Source organism: Onychostoma macrolepis, chromosome 02, assembly GCF_012432095.1.
Source record: "Onychostoma macrolepis isolate SWU-2019 chromosome 02, ASM1243209v1, whole genome shotgun sequence".
NCBI classification, from domain to species: domain Eukaryota; kingdom Metazoa; phylum Chordata; class Actinopteri; order Cypriniformes; family Cyprinidae; genus Onychostoma; species Onychostoma macrolepis.
Window position 1 is genome coordinate 21,009,161 of NC_081156.1, and position 24,983 is coordinate 21,034,143.

The 24,983-nt window shown below is 37.6% G+C and overlaps 4 protein-coding genes across 7 annotated transcripts in view; all 4 read left to right on the forward strand.

The window, feature by feature from the left end:
* The first annotated feature begins 340 nt into the window (after window positions 1-340).
* LOC131552810 (PX domain-containing protein 1-like) lies at window positions 341-3,210 on the forward strand. Of its 4 annotated transcripts, none has more exons than XM_058796937.1 (6): window positions 341-524; window positions 743-959; window positions 1,052-1,152; window positions 1,244-1,358; window positions 1,448-1,547; window positions 1,657-3,210. In XM_058796937.1, the coding sequence occupies exons 1-6, from the start codon at window positions 444-446 to the stop codon at window positions 1,865-1,867; spliced, it is 825 nt and encodes a 274-aa protein (XP_058652920.1). In that variant the 5' UTR covers window positions 341-443; the 3' UTR covers window positions 1,868-3,210. The 4 variants fall into 4 exon arrangements, with proteins under 4 accessions (XP_058652920.1, XP_058652925.1, XP_058652935.1 ...); XM_058796942.1 differs by having other exon boundaries at window positions 341-509; XM_058796952.1 differs by having other exon boundaries at window positions 400-509; window positions 717-959.
* Window positions 3,209-6,883, forward strand: opn4.1 (opsin 4.1). The gene has a single exon (XM_058796911.1). The coding sequence runs from the start codon at window positions 4,168-4,170 to the stop codon at window positions 5,680-5,682; it is 1,515 nt and encodes a 504-aa protein (XP_058652894.1). The 5' UTR covers window positions 3,209-4,167; the 3' UTR covers window positions 5,683-6,883.
* Window positions 6,884-7,184: 301 nt separating this feature from the next.
* Window positions 7,185-10,215, forward strand: tmem53 (transmembrane protein 53). Its single transcript, XM_058796922.1, has 3 exons — window positions 7,185-7,814; window positions 8,027-8,130; window positions 9,185-10,215. The coding sequence occupies exons 1-3, from the start codon at window positions 7,760-7,762 to the stop codon at window positions 9,881-9,883; spliced, it is 858 nt and encodes a 285-aa protein (XP_058652905.1). The 5' UTR covers window positions 7,185-7,759; the 3' UTR covers window positions 9,884-10,215.
* Window positions 10,216-19,778: 9,563 nt separating this feature from the next.
* LOC131528235 (uncharacterized) overlaps window positions 19,779-24,983 on the forward strand; it is a 51,721-nt gene continuing 46,516 nt past the window's right edge. The window contains exons 1-2 of the mRNA XM_058757245.1: window positions 19,779-19,949; window positions 20,040-20,088. Of these exons, the coding sequence (XP_058613228.1) occupies window positions 19,866-19,949; window positions 20,040-20,088 (133 nt within the window). The 5' untranslated portion in view covers window positions 19,779-19,865. The remainder of the gene's footprint in view (window positions 19,950-20,039; window positions 20,089-24,983) is intronic.

The following is a 24,983-nucleotide window of genomic DNA, read 5'->3' on the forward strand; positions in this document are numbered from 1 at the left end:
AAGCAAATCCCACTACCAATCCAATAGAAACTGGATTATTTCACCTGTTGCTCAACGCACGAGCAGCCAAATTCATATTATCAGAGGAACGCAAGCTTTAATTTGTCATTTTGTTTTAATTAATTGCTTTAAGGCTATCGTTAATTTTAACAACATCTTTTGTGTTAACATCTTTTAAATCATGGGTCTCACTTTTTTTTTCAATGACACTTTTCACCTCGAGCTCAACTTTATGCAAACAAGCAGCGACACGCTGTAGCAACAACCAATGAAATTGCAACTTGTGACCTGCCGCCTGATGCAATTGGATGCTGCGGCAGAATAGGAACGCCTACTTGCATCAGTCAAGAAGAATAACTGACTAGAAGACCTCCATCGATTTAATCGATGTGTGAACGCTCCCACTTGAGCAATTCTTAATTTTCGAAGAGAGTTCACAGGGAATGTGCACAAATGCAGCTTTCAGAGCTCATTGTCTGCAGGCGAAGAGAAAAGCGGAGGAGTTTGAAGTTTGTTCAGCTTATGTCAGAAGATTTAGAATTTGTATCAGATAATAAGCCCCATCTAATTTCGATGGAATATTCGCCGTTTTAGCAATAGTTTTTTTCGTTTTTGCAGCGGAACACATTTTTTATTTCGTATTATTCAATTTAGTTTAAATGATAATTACTTTAATTACTATTTAATGTGTTTATGATACGACTCCGTTATGGCAGGTGTTAATATGGACACCTTTCCTCAGGTGACCGTGAAGGATTGTTGGGTCGTTGGGCTCGAGCGTTTCGCTGTTGGTGCTGCTGGAGAAGAAGAGGAGTTTTTCGAGATTAGGACTGAATGGTCTGAAAAAAGCATAACATATCTGCGAAGGAGATATTACGATCTGGTTAAACTCGTTAAGAATTTAAGTATATCGTTTACAGACGACAGAGGACGTTTGTCTCAGTCAATGATGCTTAAGGGTATGACATTTATGTGAATTTGTGACATTTTAAAAAAGTGGTCATTTAACTGATTAGAGACTTAATTATTCTATGTGTGTATGTTTTATCAGCACTACAGAGGATAAAAGAAGCAGAGGAAAACAATACCGTTAAAACGAGGTTGGATGAAGTGGAAAAATTACTGAGAAATATAATCAAAATGCCACAAAAGGTGCTTCATTAGACTAGCCAATCAATTCCCTGTCAATAATAACTGTATAGATGCCCTGTTGTAAATAACATGCATGTAATTTATTTTCCAGTTCTCTCACTCTGAGGCAGTTCTTACATTTTTCAAGACTTCTTCTCTTGACTACACTTTGAAAACCATGTATGAACCAATCCAGCCTCTCTCCCAGAGTCCTGTCACTGTAGCTGGTGTGTGTTCGTGAGTTCTGATGTTGTATTGATCTTGAACTGATACTTGATTTAAAAATTTTTTTAAGCTAATATATGCTTTTCTACAGATGTAAGAAGGGCCAATGGGTTTTGTTTGGCCAATACAGAAACTGTTCTTTTCGATCCGTATTTACTAGCACAAGGAGCAGAAACATCATCAAAGTACAGGTAAATATCTGACAAATCAACATCCTAATACTCTTCTGTTGATTTATTGCTCAAGCAAATTTGACATATGTGGAATCAAAATGTATGTGTCTTATTTCATCACATCCAGCTCTGAGATTGAGTCCCAGATGTGGACTGGAATGAGAATTCCAAATGGCATCAGATGCGTCAAGGAAACTGTGCACAAACCTGGCATGGGCTTCATGACTGCTGGTACCCCTGAAAGTAAAGACACAGACAATCAACCGAAAATATCACAGATTACCAGCAACATGACCTACCTCGACCTACAAGCCTGTGAGACAGACATTCTTGAATGACATAGTGCACTTGACAGCTTTAATTGTAATTGCAGCTTTTCTAGTGTGGAAGTCAACAGAAATATTCATTTTTAAGGTTTAGTCTGTAAGAATAATATATATTTTTTTAAATAAAGTAATACATTTCTAAAGGATTTCTAAAGATTTCTAAAAATGGATATGAATAATATTTTTTAAAGTTAAGATTAACTTTAATATTAATTAAAAAAAAGTTAACCACACCTGATTAATGTTCTTTGGTTCATTTGCTAGCATTTACAAATCATATAAAATGTTTAGTTGATGAGTGATATCTCAAGGTCATTTATTGTGAATGAAGTCATCCAATTATGGAAAATGTCATATAAAGTTGTTTTACACTTTATAGCCAAAACGTATGTTGATACCCATCACATATGGTTGTCAGTGTTGCGGTAACGCATTACAAATAACGTGAGTTACGTAATCGGATTGCTTTTTTCAAATAACTAATAAAGTAATGGATTACTTTTTAAATTTACAAGACAATATCTGAGTTACTTTTTCAAATAAGTAATGCAAGTTACTTTGTTTCGCATTTATTCACTGACACCACTCCTGCCCCCGTGTTGAGAGAAATTGGGAGTGAGGTGCAGAGGAAGAGGTACTTCCTTCAGGCTGAGGCTTATTAGTCTTACTTTTGGTGTGAAAGGGCCTTTACTGTTGCCAAAAATACATCTTTTGGGTTTTTTTATTATTAAAAATAAACAAACAAGCCCAGCTCAGGTGGTAAAAAGTAATGCAAAAGTAGCGAAACATTACTTAAAAAGTAACTAAGGAATGCAATTATTTACTTTTTTATGGAGTAACGCAATATTGTAATGCATTGCTTTTAAAAGTTACGTTCACCAACTCTGTATATGGTTGTTGAGCATTAAATATCAAAACCTTTGGCATGAATGGTTTCCACTCTTCTTGTAAGTACTCAAATATGTCTATGAGAATCAGACATGTGTCAGTGAGGTCAGACACTGATGTAGGATGATGAGGACTGGCTCGCAGTCAGCATTTCTGTTTATTCCACAGGTGTTCAATGGGGTTCATGTCTGGGCTTTTGTGTAGGCCTGTCAAGTTCTTCCTCGGTAAATCATTAATTTATGGGCATTGCATTGTGCACAAAGGGGGCATTGTTATGCTGTAGAAGAAAAAGGCTCTCTCCAAATTGTTGTCACAAATTTGGAAGCACACTATTCTAAAGAATGTCATTGTATGTCAAATGAGTATTTTGAGATTTTTTCTTCCTCTGGAATTAAAGGGCCTGGCCAAATAGTTTGCCCATTAACTAGAAACGGCATATTCACAAACTTTTTGTCACTTACTAAACTCGGGGCCAAAATAAAACTATATTCAGTTTTAATAATGACTGCTAAGACATGTTCATCTGTTTTTTTTTTCTAAAGTAGGCCAAGTCCTTATTGTGAAAAAGATTGAAGGCTATAGGCTGATCATTATTTAAATGGAACACGGAGAATCATTTCAGTCCACGTTCAGGTCAGTGAGCAGTTCCCATGATGAGGGATGTTAATCAGTCCTTATTGGAACAGTCATTGTGCTCCACTTTGACATTGCATAAATTGATTTGGCTCACTGCATCCACTCAAACAATCCATAAACCCTTATTTTGGGTCAAAAAGTGCTTTTTTCCATCAACATCTGCCCTAATTTACTTCTCTAAACAACAAACAGTGGAAGCATTTTTATAGTTAATGACTTCTAAAAATCGATTTAATTCATGGTCTGCATTTCCTCCTGGTAACCTCTTTACCTCTCACCGGGTTATCCAACTCACTGCCAACATTTCAAATGAAACATTCAAACTTGAAATAATGTTATGTCTTTCTCTATGTCAGTCCCATTTATTATCAATATTATACATAATTTTAGCTCGTAGTCACAGGGTAAAGTTTGCCAACACTCATACAAATTGTTCTTTTTATTTCTTATGAAAAAAGACTAAAGCAAAATCGTCCCGATGATTTTAACAAGTTGAAAATATTTCGAGTGCTTTTTTAATGTAACCATAGGCCAAGTGACCATTTTTGTCCATTACAGGAGGCCAAGCCACAAACTACTTACTGATCAATAATAACTTGGTGGTGCATTGATTAGTATATAAAAAGCTAATGTAGGGTGCCACCATTCACAGACTGACACAGAGAGGAGAACAGCACTGTTTATTATTTAACAGGAGAATTTTACCGCTTTTTTCACTTCTCTTAATAAAATTACCATCGGTTTTGTATACAAGAAATTTACAACTCTGAGACATCAAACTGCACAACATGAGCCATCACTCCTCATGGAGAGGGCATCATTGTGCCCCTGGAGACATCAACTGCACTGCAGGCTTTAAGGAGTCACTGGGCAGCAGGAGCTACAAGTTGCTCCATGTGCCTTTCCATGGGCCGACCCATAGCCACCACCATGAGCCTCCACACCCGTTCCCCACCGTGGATGTTCCTGATCATGCCCACTACATCATCGGCTCTGTCATCTTAATAGTCGGCATCACCGGAGTGATTGGAAACGCACTGGTGGTCTACGTGTTCTGCCGGAGCCGTACTCTTCGCACCGCGGGGAACATGTTTGTGGTGAACCTGGCTGCTGCTGATTTCTTCATGTCCCTCACCCAGTCGCCTGTGTTCTTCACAGCCAGCCTGCACAGGCGCTGGGTGTTCGGGGAGCGCTCTTGTGAGCTCTACGCCTTTTGCGGCGCCCTCTTTGGGATCTGTTCCATGATGACTTTGACTGCCATAGCAGCTGATCGCTGCCTCGCCATAACTCAGCCTCTTGCCCTCGTAGGCAGAGTTAGCCGACGCAAAGCGGGTGCGGTATTGGCGGTCGTGTGGCTCTACTCCCTGGGCTGGAGCCTTCCACCATTCTTTGGCTGGAGTGCTTATGTTCCAGAGGGTCTTCAGACTTCCTGTTCTTGGGACTATATGACCTTCACTCCATCAGTGCGTGCATACACCATCCTCCTCTTCATTTTTGTGTTCTTCATCCCACTAGGCATTATTGCCAGCTGCTACTTTGGAATTTTCAAGGCTATCCGAGCTGCGGGGAAGGAAATACGAGAGTTGGATTGTGGGGAAACGCACAAGGTGTATGAACGCATGCAGAACGAATGGAAGATGGCGAAAGTCGCCCTCCTGGTCATTTTGCTTTTTGTAATATCGTGGTCGCCCTACTCTGTGGTGGCCCTCACAGCCACGGCTGGCTATTCCCACCTCCTGACTCCCTACATGAATTCAGTACCTGCTGTGATCGCCAAGGCCTCAGCCATCCATAATCCCATCATCTACGCAATTACACATCCGAAGTATCGGGCAGCTATTGCCCGTTACATTCCGGTACTCCGCCCCATCTTGCGTGTCAAAGAGAAGGATCTCCGTTCCTCTTTTAGTTCCAGCAGTGTCAGTTCCCGTCGTCCGACCCTCACCAGCCAGTGCTCTCTGGGGGTTAGCATTGGCAATGCTGCGCGAGCTAATGGCCGCTGGGGGAAGACGCGCTTGTCTTCTGCTTCAGATAGTGATTCTTGTTGGACTGAGAGTGAGGCTGATGGTTCCAGCGTCAATTCCCTGACCTTTGGTCGTCGTGTGTCCACGGAGATCTCTACAGATACTGCCATTCTCTCACCAGGGTCAAGTACTAACAGCTCCAGTGGGCAGAAGCCGGAAAAGACGCACAAAGTTGTAAGCGTACCAGTGCCGTCTATTACTTTTGAAACAGATGCAGCCGATGGCGAGTCTCTGTCTGATGGGAAAGCTTTGCTCCTTGGGGGGAAAGAAAGGGAATGACGCAGTGCTTCAGAGTAACTTTGGTACTAGTAACTTGAGTAGTAGTTGCTTTGACCTGTTCTTTTTTATTATACATATATATTCACATGCCCTTCTTTACTTTACAAGCCTCTGTCTTGATAGTTTTGTGAACTTTGTTTTTGAAATTAAAGATTTTCAGGTTTGTGTGAATTTAGCAAATGCATTTATTAACTTCAATGATTTCCTTCATAAAATGTAAGCGTTTGTTAATGTCTTTCTTTTTATTAAAACCTTCATAATAGTCATCTATTTTTTTCTTAATTTTCTTGTTTTACTTGCTTTTCTTGGATAAGCTGCTTTTCTGCTTTTCTTAGTCTGGTGTAGATTTTAATAGTTGAGTGAATGTATCTAAATGATGTTTGGCATACTTTTTATTTAAATAGAATAGCATATACAAATATCTTAAGTAGTCTTGTTTATTTCTAACATTCATTGTATTTCTAATTGTTGTGTCGCAATAAAACAAATCCAGAGAAATATAGTGCTTTTTCATGTTTTATACCTGGGGCCCAAAATGTTAACAGTTCTCACACAGGTATTAAAGGTTATTAAAGTTTTAATCTCACATTTAAAGTGAATATGTGACCCTGAACCACAAAACCAGTCTTAAGTCGCTTGGGCATATTTGTAGCAATAGCCAAAAATACATTGCACGGGTCAAAATTATCCATTTTTATTTTATGCAAAAAATCATTAGGGCATTAAGTAAAGATCATGTTCCATGAAGATATTTTGTACATTTCTTACCGTAAATATATAAAAACTTAATTTTTGATTAGTAATATGCTATTATATGTAACTTCATTTGGACAACTTTAAAGGCGATTTTCTCAATATTTAGATTTTTTTGCACCCTCAGATTCCAGATTTTCAAATAGTTGTATCTCGACCAAATATTGTCCTATCATAACAAACCATACATCAATGAAAGCTTATTTATTCTAATTTCAGATAATGTATAATTTCGAAAAATTGACACTTAAGACTGGTTTTGTGGTCCAGGGTCACATATAAGGTCAGATTTAGATTTGCAACGAAAAAAATGGCAAATTTGGTTTAGGAGTAAATTGGACTTCGAAAAGCCGATTTATAAATATTTGAAAATTGTTTAGTACTGGAAATACATTAATTTTTGTCTCATATACACAACTTGGACCACAATAATTGTTTAATTTCTTACTCTCTTTCTTTGTACATATTCCTACAGTGGCTCTAAAATATTTATGAATTTCATTGTAGTAGATTGTCAGAACTTGCACTTTATATTTAACAATAAGTTGTCATTTTTTATTTTAAACAGGATATCTATTGTTGAATCGTTTAATTTTAATGAACAATTATTAATATTTTAGCAAAACGTTTTGTTTAAAAGCGCCTTTAAGGCCGTGTTCACACTTGGCGTCTTTTTTGACTAGACAAAGTTGACGAGAGCGCACTGTTACAAATAGCAGCCGAGAGCGTCTTTTCTTTCCATAGCAACAGCTGCAACGGTAGCTAGCGCTGTGTGCTGCAGAAACGTCTGCTTTTTAAAGTTAATGGGGAGGGTGTCGGTTCACAACGACATTATACGGGGAAGGAAACTGTATGGTGCTTCCAACAATTTAGTCCAGGAGCTCCGGTTGGATGATGCACGGTTTCATACTATTCCTTGTGCTCCGAAACTAGTGTCTACCAGCTATCTTCTCCTTTTTTCTTGTTGTTTTTAGGAAACGACTCGTCACTCGCTTGTCATTGGTCAGCTGTCAAAAAGGCTTTTTTGAAAACACGGTTTACTCCATAGGATTATAATGTAAAACAGACGCTGGCAGCTTCAAAAAAAAGACGCCAAGTGTGAACACGGCCTAAGGAACCTTTATTTTGAATTTGTCTCTTACTTGTGATTCGTGACCCGGATGTTGTATGAAACAATGGCACGCTGATGTTGCCTGCTTCACTCGGGCTGTGTTGTCGTGTATTGCCCCTGACTGTGACTGTTCTCTCAGCAGCAGTGAAACGCGACACTCGTTTGAAGTGAATTATTAATGGCAAACAGACGATTGGGGAAATAACCGTCAATATGGGGGATGATGGTATAGACTACAACATAGTATTTCCAGAGGCACTGTCCTCAGGTAAGTGATCTTCTGAGGCTGACAGCAGCTCTGGGTTGCCTTGTTGTCCAATTCCTTGCTTGTATGAATAGGAGCCTGCAAACTGTGTTTAAACCTTAATTTAGAGATGCTGAATTGAAAAGCTTCAATAGGAATGTGGCACTCATTTCACATACTATAAGTGCGTATCACTGCATTCGTGTTGTTTGGACACATTATTCCTGTCTTGACAGAGAAACACTGGCGCGGATCAAAGGAGCCAGTCGTTATTCTGCTAGGCTGGGCGGGCAGCAGAGACAAACATCTCGCCAAATACAGTTCTATTTATAATGAACAGGTGAGACATTTTCATATGCCCTGAAAACATACATGTTGTTTCTTCAATTATGGTCACAATTGGTCATGTGGACTTTTAGAAAATAATCTCTCTCAAGCGCACTTGTCACAGTCTCACTAGTATGTTGAATTTTTCTTCATATATGCACCACAGAGAAATGATCATTTTTGTGTTTTTACTTTTTTCAGAATGTCGTGAGCATTTCCAATACAGTGTGCTTTTCTCAACATTTCATATTATGTATTGTGTGTTTTTTTGTTCATTAAATCATGCATAATATTTCATATATACCAGATACCAACAAAGAACAATATTTTCACTAATACATTGGAAATTATGCATATTTATCTATCTATGTGTAATATTTGTATATTATATTTTTATTTGTTATTCAAACATCATATGTCTCATGTTTTATATCGAGCATTATAACTTTAATAACTTTTGAGAAAACATCATTAGAAGCAGAATTGTGAGAGTCTGTACTTTGTGTTTAAATGTTTTTTTACTCAAAATAATTGTAATTTAATATTTCACTCTTGGATCATCATTGGTGGAATATTAATTTGAATAATATTTAGTAATACTACAACCTATAAGTCCACATCACAGCTGTAATGATAATGCCACAGAGGTACAATATCATTGAAATCACTTTCTGAACATTTTTTTTCCAGCTGATAAACAGTAAAAACATTGATAGCAATCAGAATCCACCCAAATTTAAAGATTCTGATCATTTAAAGCAGCAGATGATGTAACTTAAGTGCACACTTATAATGAACAGAACATTATCATCCGTTAGTGTGAACTAATATAGTCATAGTTATACTTAACGCTATGGTTAGCATTGTTTGTGCGAACAGGCCTTATGACATTAAAATCTGTTTAAATGTCATTTGAAAAGAATTTTTAATGTGACCTTAATCTAACAAAAAAGAAAAAAAATATAAAATATGATTATTTTAATAAAAGTCAATCCATTGGGACATAAAGTGGACCATAGTTACACCCATGCGTAGTATACCTATAACAGCTTCTTTTTTCTTGGTAGGGATGCGTGACTCTACGCTACACAGCTCCTTTGAAGACAGTTTTTATTTCAGAACCACTGGGCTACAAGGAACTAAGAAGCACTGCGCAAAAATTACTTGAACTTCTGTTTGACTATGAGGTGGAGAACAACCCAATTTTCTTCCATGTGTTCAGCAATGGGGGCTTCATGCTTTACCGCTACATCGTTGAGTTATTGCACAGTCACAATCAGTTCAGCACTCTTTGTGTGGTGGGCACAGTTGTGGACAGTGCCCCGGGCAGTCAAAACGTTATAGGGGCGCTCAGAGCACTCAAAGCCACCTTGGGGCCCAAAGTCAATGTGCTACTGCAGTACTTCCTCCTGGCACTGTTTGCTGTGGCCGTTTTCCTTCTCAGGATGGTTTTGTATCCTGTGACCAAGTACTTTCACAAGAACCACTACGATGCGATGATGGATCACCCGGCACCTTGGCCTCAGATGTACCTCTATTCTAGAGCAGACCTGGTGATCAGGTACAGGGATGTGGAGAAGATGGTTAAAGTGTTGCGTGAGAAAGGTCTGACAGTTGAAAGTTTCGATTTCATCTCCCCAGCCCATGTGAGTCTATACAGAGACTGTCCAGAGGACTATTCCAGCAGGTGCAGGACGTTTCTGACCCAGTGCATGAGTTCTTCAGAGGAGACCATGACGAAAAAACGCCTTCAAGTGCAACACTGATTATACAATTCTTGACCAGCTTGTTAATATACACACTGTAAATTTATATGTGCACCAACCATCCTATTTGTGGAATAAAAGCACTGCTGTAAACTGTTCTTAAACCCAACATGATTTTAACAGGATTAAATTTGTATACTAACCTTTATTGTATTGGTCTTATGCTGTGAATTACTCTGTAATTTAGGGGGTTAATGATTTGTTACATTATTGAGATTTTTAGATATTGTGAAATGAGTATGTTTGTGCATTTAGACATTGTGACTGAATAAATTAATGTATTTGACTAACGTGCCTTCCTTAAATAAAAGCTTCTGTCGACTAAGCTTCAACCGGAATGGAATTTTAAAAATAATGGAAATTTATATGTTTGTGGTGGGGAAAACTAAACTTTTCGATACTGCAAATCAGTTGTGAAGTGATTCACTGTTTTGGAACGCTTGAAACTCCACACACTAAGGTCATCTGCTCCTTAATGCCTGCGTGACCTTTTGTTAGTATGATATGCGCTTCGGAGCACTGATTCGAAACAAAAGATTCGTCCGTTACTAAAATAAGTCTTTCTATTGATTCTCTGCTGCTGGTCTACAATATTTAACTTGAGAGTGAATGCTCTCGTGGAGATTAAAACGATTTATAATATTTATAATCATTCTTTTGAGTCGGTTCTCTTTAATGAAGCACATTGAACAGGCTCATTCAGTGATTCAGATGGGTTTGAATCAAGATGGTTTTCATTAAAAAAATCCTTATCCAACAATGATAATGACGGGATGGATCTTGAAAATGTATTGTCTAACCCTAAAGCTGGAACTGCTCTTTCAGACCGGTCACTCAGTATAGCACCAAACAAATCCACAAAAGTAACAATGCTTCTTTGTATTCATTTTGCAACTTTTCCCAGTATTTACAACACAAAACCGGTTCCTTGTGCTCAGCTGCCCTTGTATCATCATTTACAGAATTCATCCTACATCCTATCAAATGCCAGCATTATAGAAGATCTTCAACAGCAATGCAGTACCTTCACTGCCCTCATATTTGTCATGGAGAGATATTTCACTTCCAGGCAGGTAAAATTGGCCTTTGTCAATCTTGACAGTCAGCCAGTTTGTGATCAGGAGGGCTTCAAATTGGTCAGGCAGAGGTTCTCATGGCATGTCTCCGACTGTCACGTCTGACATTTCAGAGCGAGTCACTGGCATTTGTCTCTCTGGAAAGCCGTCTGTGGCACTTCGTATATCATTTCAAACCACTGATAGGGAAGAGAGAAAGAGAGGAGTCTATTTATCTGTTTAGACAGATGAACATCGCTTATTGGAGTGCATCATGAATGGACAGCTTTGTTTCTGTCTGGTTGGTCAAGATGCTCGCATTGCTTATGTGTGTTTTCTTGAAAAAAAGTGTTTCAGGAGTGACTTCAAATTAAATTCTAATGTGACAATAGGCCTACTATTAGTTTTTTTTTTTTTTTTCAAATATATTACAATTTTGATTACTATAAATAAAATGTTGAAACACAATAAAATAAAAACAAATCGAAACACAAGATTGGCAAAGGTTCTCCTCTTGTTTCTTCATGCCTTTGTTTTGCTGTGAGCTGTTTGCTGAAGTCCATTGTTAACGGTCTGTATTCAGCTGTAGCACATTAGTTTCAGTAGAGGGCATCATTTCTCCATGATTCACCTACTGTTCCTTTAACAAAGCGCCTGTCTCTGTCCCTTTGCCTTTGAGTGTTCTGTGTGATAGCTCCCTTTTTTCTTCTTCTTCACAGATCTAGCTATAACACCACTGTTTACAAGGTGTAAGTTATACTTCCTACTATGTGAAGCATGTGTGTGAAAAACAGTTAAGCACAAGATTTAAACTCGGCTAATGTTGTTGATCACATCTGATATGCTACTGAGATCAGGAGTAAAAAACATCCAGTCTGAGGTTAACAGGAGAAGATGACCTTTTGGCTTTCAGAGAACTTTTATCATTGGATTTCTTTTAAGCAGCAGGCTTGTGTAATTGACAGCACAGTGTATAATGACAACGCCTGGAAAAAGTCCTGAAATTGCCCTGAGAGTTAATGAAGTCGCACAGTGTGATGAGGGAAGATTGTGGTGGAAAGGGGTCAACAGGCCTCTTCAGCCCTCTCGTCCATGGAAAATGGCTGCTGTCAGCCGCCGAACATTATGGGAATCTGAATGCCCACACAGCACACTCGCCCAGAGATTAATGATTTAAAATAGTGCCGTTTGGCAGATGAGCCTCGTTTGCACTTTAAGGGACAAGAAACAGTGAGAAAGAAAAGTAGGCTCCTAAAATATTTGTGTAATTAAATGTGTATTTTTATAATTTACATGAACTACTTTCTTCAGTTATGTATCTACATAGGACACTGGCTATATTCAGAATGGAATACTAGCTTACAAATCTCACTGAATACTCAGTGTACACTGCATAGTGCATGCTATTTTTAAATAACAGATTCAAAAGGCATTTTTCCAACATTTAATACATCATTGTATGACCTGCATGTACGCAATTATGCGGTTTTATTCTAATTTTGTGTAAACATGTCTTGTCTGGTCAAATAATGAATAAAGACAAATTAATAATATTCTTTCTGTTCAATCATTACACTAGCAATTGATGGTCAAGGTAAGTTCATTGCATTGCATTGTGGGATATAGTACCCCATGCAATAAGCTGTGTTGAATGTTGCACATTTTGGGAAATGTAATAGGTCATCTATGTATTCAATACAGAAAATGTGCATACAGTTCAAACAGTATACATTGTATATACATTCTATGCAGGAATTTTACATGATAGTATGCTATTCTGAACACATCCATGACCTACCTGCTTGTGTCTGTGCTGTAGATCTGGGTGTAGTAATGTCCAATCTTGAACAACAGATGGCAGTATCAGCCAATGCAGCAGTAATGCTAGAGTCTAAAAATGATGACCATTAGCAAAACAGCCCAGTAAATCACAGAGAAAGCTCTAATTATGTGTCTAACAAAACCCAAAATACACTTTCCTTGGGTCCAGTGGCTCGATTTTTACTTCTCTTACACTTTATGGTCAGAGATATCCATTCAGCTGTTTTCAGAAAGAGAGAAATAAAGCTCAGAATAAGAGAAATTAGTAAACAGACCCATTTAAAAAAAACATCAGAAATAACTGCATATTCTGAACACATTCATGAGAGTTATTTCTGATGATTTTATTTTATTTTATTTTAGTAGTAGCACATTTGCTGGTGCTGGTGAACAGCTGGTGATGCTCTCGACCATATAAAACAGAAGACTTTATCTTATTTTTTTACATTTTATTTTACTATATATAAATATATATATATATATTTTTAAACATAGCTGGAATTAAAAGATAACCCGAAGCATTGGCATTTACAGTCAATGGCCATCAAACGCAGAGGGGGGATGTCTGTGAATTTTCTAAATCTGTTTTGGGATTTTGTGACTGTCACCCTCTTTTACTTTGAGTTTAATGTCAAATCGTACATCTGTTTTTACATGCATTGCCCTTTGGATAACTGGGATAGACTGCTTGTGAAGATATACTGCCATATACAATCGCCATGCACTCAGTTAGGTTCATGCTCCATTTCTGAAAAGCAATATCTGATATGATATTATTGCCCTTATCCAAAGAGAAATGGGTAAATCTGTCATGACTGCAAGTTATTAGATAGCCCAGGAAGAAGTTTCAATATTTCAGAGGATTTCAAACTACCTTTCTAATGATCAGAAAATTGATAAGATGATACAAATAAAATACATTTTTCTTTAATTTAATAGAGATGGATCATTCAAAAAATCAGTAGCCTACACCAAGGACTAAATGTGAATTTAAAAATAATTCTTAAAGGGACTCTGTGACGATGGTGAACTCAAAAACAGAAACCAAACAAAAAAAACAAACAAATTGAGAACACCAACTAATACAACTAAGACCTACCTCATGGATCCAACAGATAAACCTTTATATCTCCAGGCACTCAGCATTGGTTCTTGTTTTGTCCTGTTTCTTGTATGTTTTTGGTTTATCTTTATTAAATTAGTTTATGCTGCACTCGAATCCATTCTTCCCTTGTTTCTGAGTTTACAATTATCATAGACAATTCCTCTGAAAATGTAAATTCGGTCATTATTAACTCTTATGCTATGTTTTCTCCTCAGTGGAACACAGAAGATGACATTTTAAGAATGTTAAAAAAGGTTTGTCCATGAGGTCCAAAACAACAGATTTTTGTTGTATGCTCCAAAATGACATTTTTCAAAATAGCTTCTTTGACATGAGGGTGAATAAATTATGACAGAATCAACATTTTTGGCTAAATAAACCATCTGTCTCATGAAACCTCTGCTGAGATGTTTTCGAATCTAAGATACTTCCAGTCCAGTCAATTCTAAAGCCTTGTTGCCCACGCCTGGGTTATGACCTATCCTTCCTGAAGCTGGTTGTGTCAACAGTGTTGTATTTTATGCAGTGTCTCAGGTTTAGAGGTTAACCATAAGCCGATGTCTCCGTCTGCTCTTTCCTCTTCCATCCGCTGTATTTGTGTCATCTTTTGTTTTGCAGCTTTGGATGTCTGGTGTCAGGAAACAGACACATATCACATCAGCCCATGTTTGTCCTTCCGTCTCCTTCACTCCCCCGCTTTTTTGGCACAGCGACCCACGGCGCTTACAGTAAGCCTGCAGGGGCCATTCCGGCCCGCTGGCCTTTTCCTCCACACCTGTTTCAGAGGAGACATGTTGTGTTAGAGCTTCAAGTCCCTTCCACTAATGAGCAAAGCGTCCCACCGAAAGGAACATCGAACGTTGGCCCCCTCCCACTCGGGATGAAAGTGCGAGAGAGACATGAACAAAGTCGTCTGTGCTTTGACAAACATGAAAAGCTTCCCTGGTGTGTAACTTGGAGGAATTGGACACTCAGAGAAGAGAGAAGGGCTTCCAGTCGGACTAGGCTTGCAACCGACCTCTCCAACCCCCCTTGCAAGTTTCCACTTATGAGAACGAAGAGAAATGAAGAAGAAAGGGTGAGGGAAGAGAAAGGGGCCCTCAGCTTGCGAACAGCACCTCTTGGAGCGCGGGTTGCGCGAGATTGTTCAAAGTGACTGTGCTTCACAGAGCCCCTTCAAGAGAACATCTCCGGCTCTTCACAGCCATCGCATCTGACAAGCAGCGGGCTCCTGTTAAAAGCGCCGTCGAATTAGATGTACAAAACAAACCGATTCTGCACTAGAGGTGGACTTGGTTCGAGAGCGCACGTGTTTCAACGGCGCATAGTTTGAAAGATTGAAAGTGTAAAAGTGCGACGACACTGGTCCCCAAGCACGCGTGGGGTGTGTTTAATTTGACTGATATAGGGCGCCGCAGACGGAAGTATGTTTAATGAAGGGGAGAGATGTACTCTTGTGTGACAGCCCTCCAGAAGCAAGGGCTCACAAAAGCTCTACAGAGGAGCAGAAACAAAGCAGCGGGCTTTTGATTCTGCCTTGCAGCTGACACTTCAGCTTCTCTTGTTCTCTAAGGCAAAAGTTCCTTTGTTATACTTTCTGTTTTATTGGATTTTCAAGTATATAATACTCAGATATAAGTGCAAAGAGATATAAAGTGGCCCTAAAATATTTGGACACCTTAGCCACATTTAAAAAAAAAAATATGAATGTCATGTGCATTAGAGAACATATGTCAAATCCTTTGACATTTATTTAAAAAAATATAGAGCATTCAATTATAAACCAACAGATGGATTGTCTAAAATTATGAAAAAAGTATGTACACACTTTCTGATTGTTCATAGTTTATATATATATATATATATATATATATACACACACACACACGGTTATTATAATATAATATATATATTTTTTTCTATTATATTTATTTTGTTATAGTTTTTTATTCTCAATTCAATTCAGTTCATATAAGCTTTATTGGCATCACTTGTACAGTATTGCCACATCATTGACCATTACATGGGCAATGAACAAAATAATGATTAAATAACATAAAATAAAAATAAATCAATATCAATTAATAAGTAAATAAATACATAAATGCAAAATTCTAATGAAAAACTAACATAAGTATACATTATTATGAGAGAGCAGAGTTTAATCCAAAGCAAATCCAAGTACAAATAAAATATTTGTATTTAAAAATATTCAAGCAATGCAATCACTGCCTGCTGATTTAGGTGTCAAAACTGTAGCATCTATAAATAAAAAAAAAAAAATGTCTGCACTCTAAAAAATGTCCTTTTTGAAATGTTTATTAAGTCTAAGTAGGGGGAAAAACAATTCAACAGATGTTTCATTTAGCAGCCTTCTTCAGTGTCTTCAATACAAATAATAAAATATAAAACTACACACAGATAAATACATATACAGATACACACACGCACACATATAAATACATACATATGCAACCTATGTATTATATATGTGTGTCTGTGTACATATTTATGTATATATTTATATCTGTATATAACTACACACAGATATATACATATGTATATGTATATTTATGTATACATTTTTTAATTTTAAAAAAAGTGTTGATCTTGGATTTGCTTCAGACTAGGCTCTGCTCTCTCATCTTTGATAATGACAGGGCCCTTCAGCATTGCATTAGTCTGAGTGGGCTTTCTGACATTATCCCACTATTAGAGATCTGGACCGAGCAGTGGTCTCTGTCTGCCCTCTGCAGTGTCAGGTAGTTGAGCCAAGAGAAAACCTTGGCATTTTGTACAATGACTCAGCTGAACCATGGGTTACTCTGTTTTGTTTTATAATGTTTTACATCTTTTAATTAATATATTAAACTATTATTTTCAAAAACAGTGTGCACTGCATAGCCAATGTGTTATGTTCTGAGGAATACCTATATGTCAGTCCAGAAAAAATATAAATGAGAATGAAAAATCCTATACATAAAATGCATACATTTCATTTTTAAATAATTATTTTAAGATCTCTCTCTGTGTGTGTGTATGTGTGTTTATGAAATGGGTTATATTGCTGCAAAAACTCCATGTAAATAACAGAGGCTCCTGGGGAGCAACAACCTTGACATCATTATGATAATCTCCTTTGTGTGCTTAAGAGGGTGGGACTGTGTTTAGCTTTGGTCCCATTAGTAAAAATCTTATGATTTATGCAGTTGCCGGTAGACTAATATCTTTAAAATTTTGCCTGGGACAACGATTCATCTTAAAGACTGATGAGAGGAGGTTGCTCTCTATGCAAAACGCATTAAGGCTAAATGAGGAGTCTATTACTCAAATCTGGCTGATAATCTGTTAGACCTCGCCAACTAAGCAGATTTAGATGTGTCACCACGATGATGGGCCCCACCACTTCAGAACATCACACCAGCCTGATGTTTAAAAAGAGCCCTCTACAGCCGCCATTTCCCTTGGACATACATCGCGTATCAGCATATCTGTTATCGTACTGGAATTAATCTCTTCCCCTCCCACACACCCTATGAGGAGTTCAACGCGTGTGAGAAACACTCAGGAGACTCATGACAACAGCCGTGTTTGTGTGGGAAAAGCCTGTTTATCATTGGGTTAATTACCACGCAGGGGTTTATTTCTCCACCACACACGTGACTGACTGTTCACAGTGCAGCAAAGATGATCATGTGTCTCCCTGCTGCTCTTTTGTCTCAGTCATATAAATGTAATTAATAACAATAAACCCTTGCTGTGTTTATTGGTAGTGGGTTCAAATGTCTTTGACCACTAGAGGAAATGCATATAATGTTTAATTTAATTTTTTTTACTACAGATTATATAATCAGCAACACAAATTAAGTACCATTTATTTATTTATTTTTTTTTAATTGAAAAATGTGCATACATTTTATAATGTCTTAGTTCTGTCTTTTTTTTTTTTTTTTAAGCACTGGAGCTGACATAAACTTCACAAGTTCATATGGTCATTGCCACACATTTGCTTTTTGAAATCTTAAATATTTCTTCTTCATTTTATATTTGATATTTTGTTTATATTAATAATATAATAAAAATACAAAAATAAATAATGTATATTTACTAGTGGTCTCAGAATTTTGGACATCACTGTAAAATACATAATATAATGCACATTTGATGCAGAAATACAAATACATCTAGATAAATGTAAACATTTGATAAAATGATAGAAAATGTTTGTTTTTTTAAATAAATAAATAAAAATAAATAGATAAATAAAAAGCTCACGTTAAATAGTATCGCCTTTGTTCAAGTACTTGCGTAAAATGTGTCTTGTCTGGCGGAAACAAACCTCAGTATTCCAGAATCCAGAGGGCGATAGTGTTACTTTCGTATGTAGCTATTATTAACCAGATGTGGTATCAATCAGGTAAGTTGCTGTCAAGATATTCAAGTGACAAATTTTCTTTCAAACTGTTGTTCCGCAAAGAGGGTAGCTGACCTGAAAGAGAAAACTGACAGTAAAAGAAGACATTTACATTTATGCTCGCTGTTGTAGCGCACCTTGCGGAACTGCGGAGAATGCAACGTTTCTGAACGCAGCTATGCAAGATTACGTAGCTAGTGCCTATGTTTATAAACCTGCGTCGACTAGGGTTAAAAGTGAATACCAAACTACTAAAACACATAATACAGCTTATGTTTTCTTATGCCATGGTCTGTCTGAATACTGGATTCTGATTGGCTGGCAGGTGTTGATTAAATTCGTTGAACTGCACAGGTAGTTCCAGGTCAGTTTAATCACGTTCTATACGTACTACCGGCACATCCGGGAACGTAACTGTCAATTTCGTCACCGCCCCTTTTTGGGGGAAAATAAACTAGACTTCCCATAGACTTCAATACAAAATAGCGGCAAAAAGCAACGTCCGTACACAGCCGGCAGGCGTGAATAACTTAAGAAATCACTCAGATTAAACATGTCAAGTAATTATATGTCCACCCTGCCTGCCATAGAGCGTGAAAGATACATCCACAAAATTAATTTGGTCAATTTAAAAACTCATTATCCCAGCGTCAAATTGGTGTAACAACCCCACCCAGTGGCCAGAGGTGTCTTACCGGACATTTACTCGTACCTAATCTAATCACCAGGTAAGCCAGTGAATGATTTTACTTCGTATTTGAAAGTAAACATCTTTAAATGTATATATTATGTCATTATATTTAGAGTACTGAGTGCACTTTTCTGTCCAGCCATACAACTAACGTTAGCCTGGCTTAGCTTTCGATAGCATCATCCGTAATTCATGATATTTCCATAACAGCAAGATATGGATGATGATGGCAGGTAGCCTGGGCTAAATTTGGGTTTTTACAAACATTATTGGTGCACCCAACCACACAACAACTCTTTGGCATGTTGTAAGGTTAGTCCACTTCCTCGATCCGGATGCTGTATGGCGGTTTGTTTTCCCCCAAAAGTGGGCGTGAACCTGTTCAGAGACATTCTATGACGTTGCGCCGGTTGTGAGTATATTAATGCGCTTCCTATAAACATTGGTAACCATAGTAACATACAGTTACAGTATTGACGAAAATATTTTTTATCGTTCTGGTCAAATATTGCAGCGCAAATATTATTAACAAATTTAATATGTGAATGCTGGAAAATGAACATGGCATAAACGGGATAATCAACGGCTAGCCGTTGATTATGCCTTACATTACATATTACACAATAGTTCGTGTTGCAGAACGAACTTGTGGGAGAAATGTTCTAAACTGAATTATTGAGCTGGAGAGTTTGGCGGACAGCATGAGGCAATGAGCATGAAATCCAGACTAATTAAACACAACGAATCACCTCTTTATTATGAAAATGACGCAAAATAGATCAGTTTGACTCTCGTCCTGAAAGAAAGAAGAGTTTCGTCTGCCCTGTGTTAGCAATATCGGCGCTGTCATATTTTCTTGTTTAAATGGACAGTTTGACATTTCTTGGAAAAAATGAATGGTAACTAGGACAGAAGTACAGGGCGGAATTACCATATTTGGGGAGTCTATTGCTTGCGTTAGTAGCACAGAACACAGAATGGTTGTAAAAGTAAAACTATTCTTATAAAACATTTATGCTCTTTGGTAGCCTAAAAATAACTTACTAAATGATTTCAATATGTTTTTTAAGGGGGTTCTTTTGGACATTCCAGTAGACCAGCATTGTCATCAAGTCTCAGGTAAGAGTAATCTGAAGTGGTAGCTGAAAATATTGTATATATTGAGGTCTGTATTCATTTTATTTATTCACTCAAAATAGACATTAAGTCCTAAAGGTGCACTTAATCTCATTAAAATATTTTACGTATGAATAGAAATGTTTGAAACACGAAGACTCAGCAGGTTCAACCTGCACAGCAAAAACGAAAAGTGCTAAGTGCATCTGGATCTGAAAGTGATTTCATGGGGTGTTTTAATAGTAGTAGTAATATAATTGCTGTGTAGAATTTTCTACTGTCAAGTTGCTTGGCAGGTGACGGAGGTAAAACCGCAGCCGTTCAAACCTGGGAAAATGGGCGACCTGTACAAGGCAGATCTTGTTTTGAACGGCCGTTTGGTACTAATTAATGGACTGCGGCCCATTCCTGGCCTGAAGTTAAACATAAACGGCGTGAATTAAACATGGGCATTCTTCATCTTGGCACTACTTAAACTCTAGGAGACAAAACCCAATGGAACGGCTGTGACCGCGGAAATGCATGCCGATGTGCACTTCACTTCACCCCACCCCCTGTGCGTAAATTGCTACCTTCAACGGCTGCCAATGGCATTAGCACCCAACAAGATCACCTCGGCTGACAATAGTTAATTTGCGCTAATGATGCTTTATTCCTCCCATTACATTAAATCATTTCCCTCCACTGCTCAACCTTTCCGTGTGCCAGTGTGATTCCCTCCCTTGCACAATGTCATTTAAATAATAGAAACATGATCTACAAAATATTACCGCCACATTACCTGATCTGAACAGTATTTACCTGACCCCTGGCTGGGAAGAAGCTATTGGCACATTAAAGCGCTCATTTCACATCCTCAAGCCATCTAGGGATGCTTTTTGGCTTCTGAAGAGGAGCATTTTTCAAAACTTTTGCTAAAGTGTTTTTTCTTTTGGGAAAGTTTTATTGCACTCGAATTTCAAACTGTCAGAAAATAAACTACAGCCTAGTCTCAGTAATAGAATGAGACTGGTCAGCCCTGCAGCACTGGGTGTCTTTCATTTAAATGACACTAGTCTGAAAGAATAGTCATAAGTGCTGCGAAGGGATGGCATTTTCAGCACTGTTACATCACTTCTAATCGGATAGAGGTGTGTAATTGGTACCATATAAGCATGAATAAGTTTTAAGAATATTACACTAGAGGAAAGAGTGTACTCTAATATTGCTTTAAGATAAAGTACACCAATGGGGCAGCATTATCTTTTTAATGCTAATTTGTACCACTTGTCTTACTGGGAATTATCTCCTTGTACTACTTTTATCCTGTATTTAATTAAGTTTACTAAAAAGAGTTAGGCGATGAAACTACCAGAAGGATTTATAGAGGTTTCTTACCACACTTATTCAGATGTAGAACTTCCTTTCCTTGGTTTGTTTTGCATTACTTTAGTTTACAGTTTTAGCTGATTGCTTAAGTAAAATAGAACCTGGTTAAAAGAAATCAAACAGGTAAAAAGTCTCTCCATAAAACTGTGTCTGAAATGCTGTTGTTCCTGTAGGCAGTAGTTCTGATGCAATAGGTCTATATTCCTTTTAAAACTTAGTACTGTATATAGTAGTGGATCTGTTGGAACTTTTGATGCTTACTGGATTTACCACAAGAATGAAGCAGTGGTTGACATTGTATGGTGAAATGTTTTGTTGCCTCTTTGAATGTGCTTTACTCGACTGTAGAGCCTGTGTAAATGAAAACGTTTCTTTGCGAAACCTGAGTAAGCAGGACTTAGCCCTGGTCAACAGCAAGACTTCAATCTCATTAGCAGTTGATTAATGAAAGAGACTGTAACATCATATTAAACGTAGCAGCACATTCGCAAAGAGGCAATTTTACAATTGGTCTAGAGTTATGGGTGCATATGTGGAGGGATCAGTTTGAATAAGGCAATGCTCATTCGTTATCTTTAATTGTTCCTGAGGAAGCTTTTAGTCTGGGTGAAATATGATTCTATTAGAAAACGATGCTTTCCCATTTAGAGCAAACAGACATGAATTATCTCATTTGGACCCTTTTCAGGACTGTGCTGTGTTATAGCGTGGGGGTTTAAGAGCCTTACCGTTTCATGCTTCCATTTGAGGACAGTGTGTGCGTGGAGGAAATAGAAGAGATTGTTCCCCTGCAGTGGAAATAGAAGGGAAATCTGAAGGACAGAACTGAAATCTTTTTTATTTGTGACCTCTGTGAAGAAGACACTCTGATTTCTGCATGGTATAAGAAAGTGGACTTCATAATAGTTTTGTAGGTATATGGATGACGTTTGAAAAGTTTAAGGGTTTTAGCATTGATGCTTGTACTTTAGTTTTGAATAACTGAATGTTTTTGTTGATCGTGTTAATACTATTCTACAATTAAAAGAATTATAGTAGAGTTTCCAAATTTAGTGTTTAGTTGAATATTCCCTAGACAGGTTGCCATAGTGAGGAACATGTGAAATTGTGGAAAATCTGTACATTTTAAGATTGTGTTGACCAGGCTATTCATGTTTCTATTTATATACTGACAACATTATCTTCAAATCATATTTTAATCATAAACAATGATTATTACAATCATTACACAACACCGCCTATGGCTGGCTGGACACATTATGAGGATGGAAAGCAGCTGCATCCCAAAGAAGCTGATTCAGTGAGTCCTACCTGTAGGACCTCGGTTCCCTTAACATCACATGGGAAGAAGCCAAAGATCTGGCCTTTGACCGCACTTGCTGGAGAGCTCTCGTCGCCCAGTATGCTTCCTAGCGTGGGAGAAGAAGAAGAAGATGCTTACTGTAGACATTTCCATAGACATTTCATTGATATATACTGTAGATGTAAAAGAAGGAAGAAGGAAATTTATATAGAAATATATATATATTTTTACATATATCTGTGTAGATCTTATTTTTCTTAAATAATTTTTATTTAATCATAGATATTCCTTGATCAAAAGGTGTGGGAATCCTGTCTATAGACAGGGCCTTCCTGCAGTTCAATGTTTTGACATTTTCTGTTCCTCTATATTCTCAGAGAGAATGAATTCTTGTATTAAAATCTGAATTTTAGATTTCTTGCATAATTGACTCTTCATGTACAACCGTCAATCTGAAAAACATGTTTTGGAGATGCAAAATTAATTGTAAATCCATCATTTTCCCCTGAGTTGTCAATGCCCAGTGCTGAATGATATACTGAGCCTAATATTTCATTTTTACTGTCATATTTACATATCAGACAGATGCCCATGAATGAATTTGATATTAGCTCAAGGTCTATGTTCTTACTTCAGGTCTACAATAATAAACATCAAGACATAATATGATTGTGCTTGATATTTTCTGTGGTTGTATTTTGTACCCTCTCTCGGCTAGGATGGATTTACTTTGTACGCTTCAAATGTACTTCACATATACACACACGATTATGTTCAGAGGTACCATTAAATTTGCTCGACCGGTCATTCGCACTTACCTGCAAGTCAGAGTAGCCCTCATGTAAAATCCTTGTCACTTCATTCCATTTACCGATATATCAAATGATTTACCCTCGAATGGGACAGTGTTACAGTAACGATTAACCATTAACATTATCGCTTGTAAGACTCTTGACACCCAAGGAGTTAAGTAGCTTTTTGCATGGGTGACATGTGAGTGAAACATAATAAAGGTAATTTACTGCAAGGCAAATTCCATAGCTAAAGGGTTCCCATGTTAAATAGCTCAGTGACCTTTAGCGGCTGATTACATAAAGGAGGCACAATCAGATTAGAGCAGGGAGGGAAAGGTCAAGCGCATTCGCAGTGGTGGCCATTTCGGTCTACCTGGAGAGGCATCGTCTCAGAGCGCCGTCCGAAAAAGCAGCCGTCGGCTGGGGGGCGAGGAGGTAGTTAGCCTTTGTGCCCCAAGAGCCGTTTACGTAAAGGCCAGCATCTGACATGCTCATGCGTCCCCTTGCTTTTATGTCCCGATGGACGGCACTGTACGTGAGAGCGTCTTCAACCTGAATGATCTGCAGAAGGACCTATGCTTCAGGATGTTGAGTTTTGTTGAAGTGAAGTCATGTGAAAATCTGAATGTCAAGCGTCTGAATTCAGTAGAGTGATTCGGGATGGTTTTTTTTGGCTGTCATTCTCTCTGAGCTTATGCTGTCAGCTTGTGCCTTTGATAGCTGATATTGTTATCTTGTTCAGATTCTGAATCACGTTAGCACTAAAATCCATAAACCAATCAGTACAAATGCAGTTAGCCTTATGAATGTAGGGACTACACACAGTGTCTCTAATATGCTCAAACATTTCAGCTAGCATTTTTAAAGAATTTATTCTAGACTTGTTTTAGAAATTTTACTTCTAGATGCAATGACAATGAAGACATTTCTATCTTTTGCTGTAGTGTGTCAGTAGGAAATATAATTTTACATTTCCAAACATTCCTTTTGCCATTAGTTGTAATCCAGTGAGTTTTTTGTATGCACATGACAAGGAGCCTGACAAAAGATCTTTCATCTTTGGAACGGAACACAAATTAAGATATTTTTGATGAAATCAGAGAGCTTTCTGACCCTGCATAGACAGCAGCTCAACTGAAACGTTTAAAGGCCAGAAAGGTAGTGAGGACATTGTTAAAATAGTCCATGTGACATCAGTGATTCAACCATAATGTTATGAAGCTATGAGATTACTTTTTGTGCTCAAAGAAAAAATACAGACTTTATTTAACAATTTCTTCTCTTCCGTGTCAGTCTTCCATGCACATCCGTGAGAGTACCATGACACATATATTATAAAATAACTATATTTTTTATAATACACAATGGCCACAATTATTGGTACCCCTAGAAATTCATATGATTATAATATCTCTGAAGTATTTTCCCATTCA

Bases quoted from the DNA above. Each gene is read 5' to 3' on its own strand.
- tmem53 (XM_058796922.1), top strand. From the start codon at position 7,760: ATGGGGGATGATGGTATAGACTACAACATAGTATTTCCAGAGGCACTG. The intron at 7,815-8,026 runs GTAAGTGATCTT...CTGTCTTGACAG, and splicing joins TCCAGAGGCACTGTCCTCAG to AGAAACACTGGCGCGGATCA. The intron at 8,131-9,184 runs GTGAGACATTTT...TTTTCTTGGTAG, and splicing joins GTTCTATTTATAATGAACAG to GGATGCGTGACTCTACGCTA.
- LOC131552810 (XM_058796937.1), top strand. From the start codon at position 444: ATGTGCACAAATGCAGCTTTCAGAGCTCATTGTCTGCAGGCGAAGAGA. The intron at 525-742 runs GTCAGAAGATTT...ACCTTTCCTCAG, and splicing joins TTGAAGTTTGTTCAGCTTAT to GTGACCGTGAAGGATTGTTG. The intron at 1,153-1,243 runs GTGCTTCATTAG...TTTATTTTCCAG, and splicing joins TAATCAAAATGCCACAAAAG to TTCTCTCACTCTGAGGCAGT.
- opn4.1 (XM_058796911.1), top strand. From the start codon at position 4,168: ATGAGCCATCACTCCTCATGGAGAGGGCATCATTGTGCCCCTGGAGAC.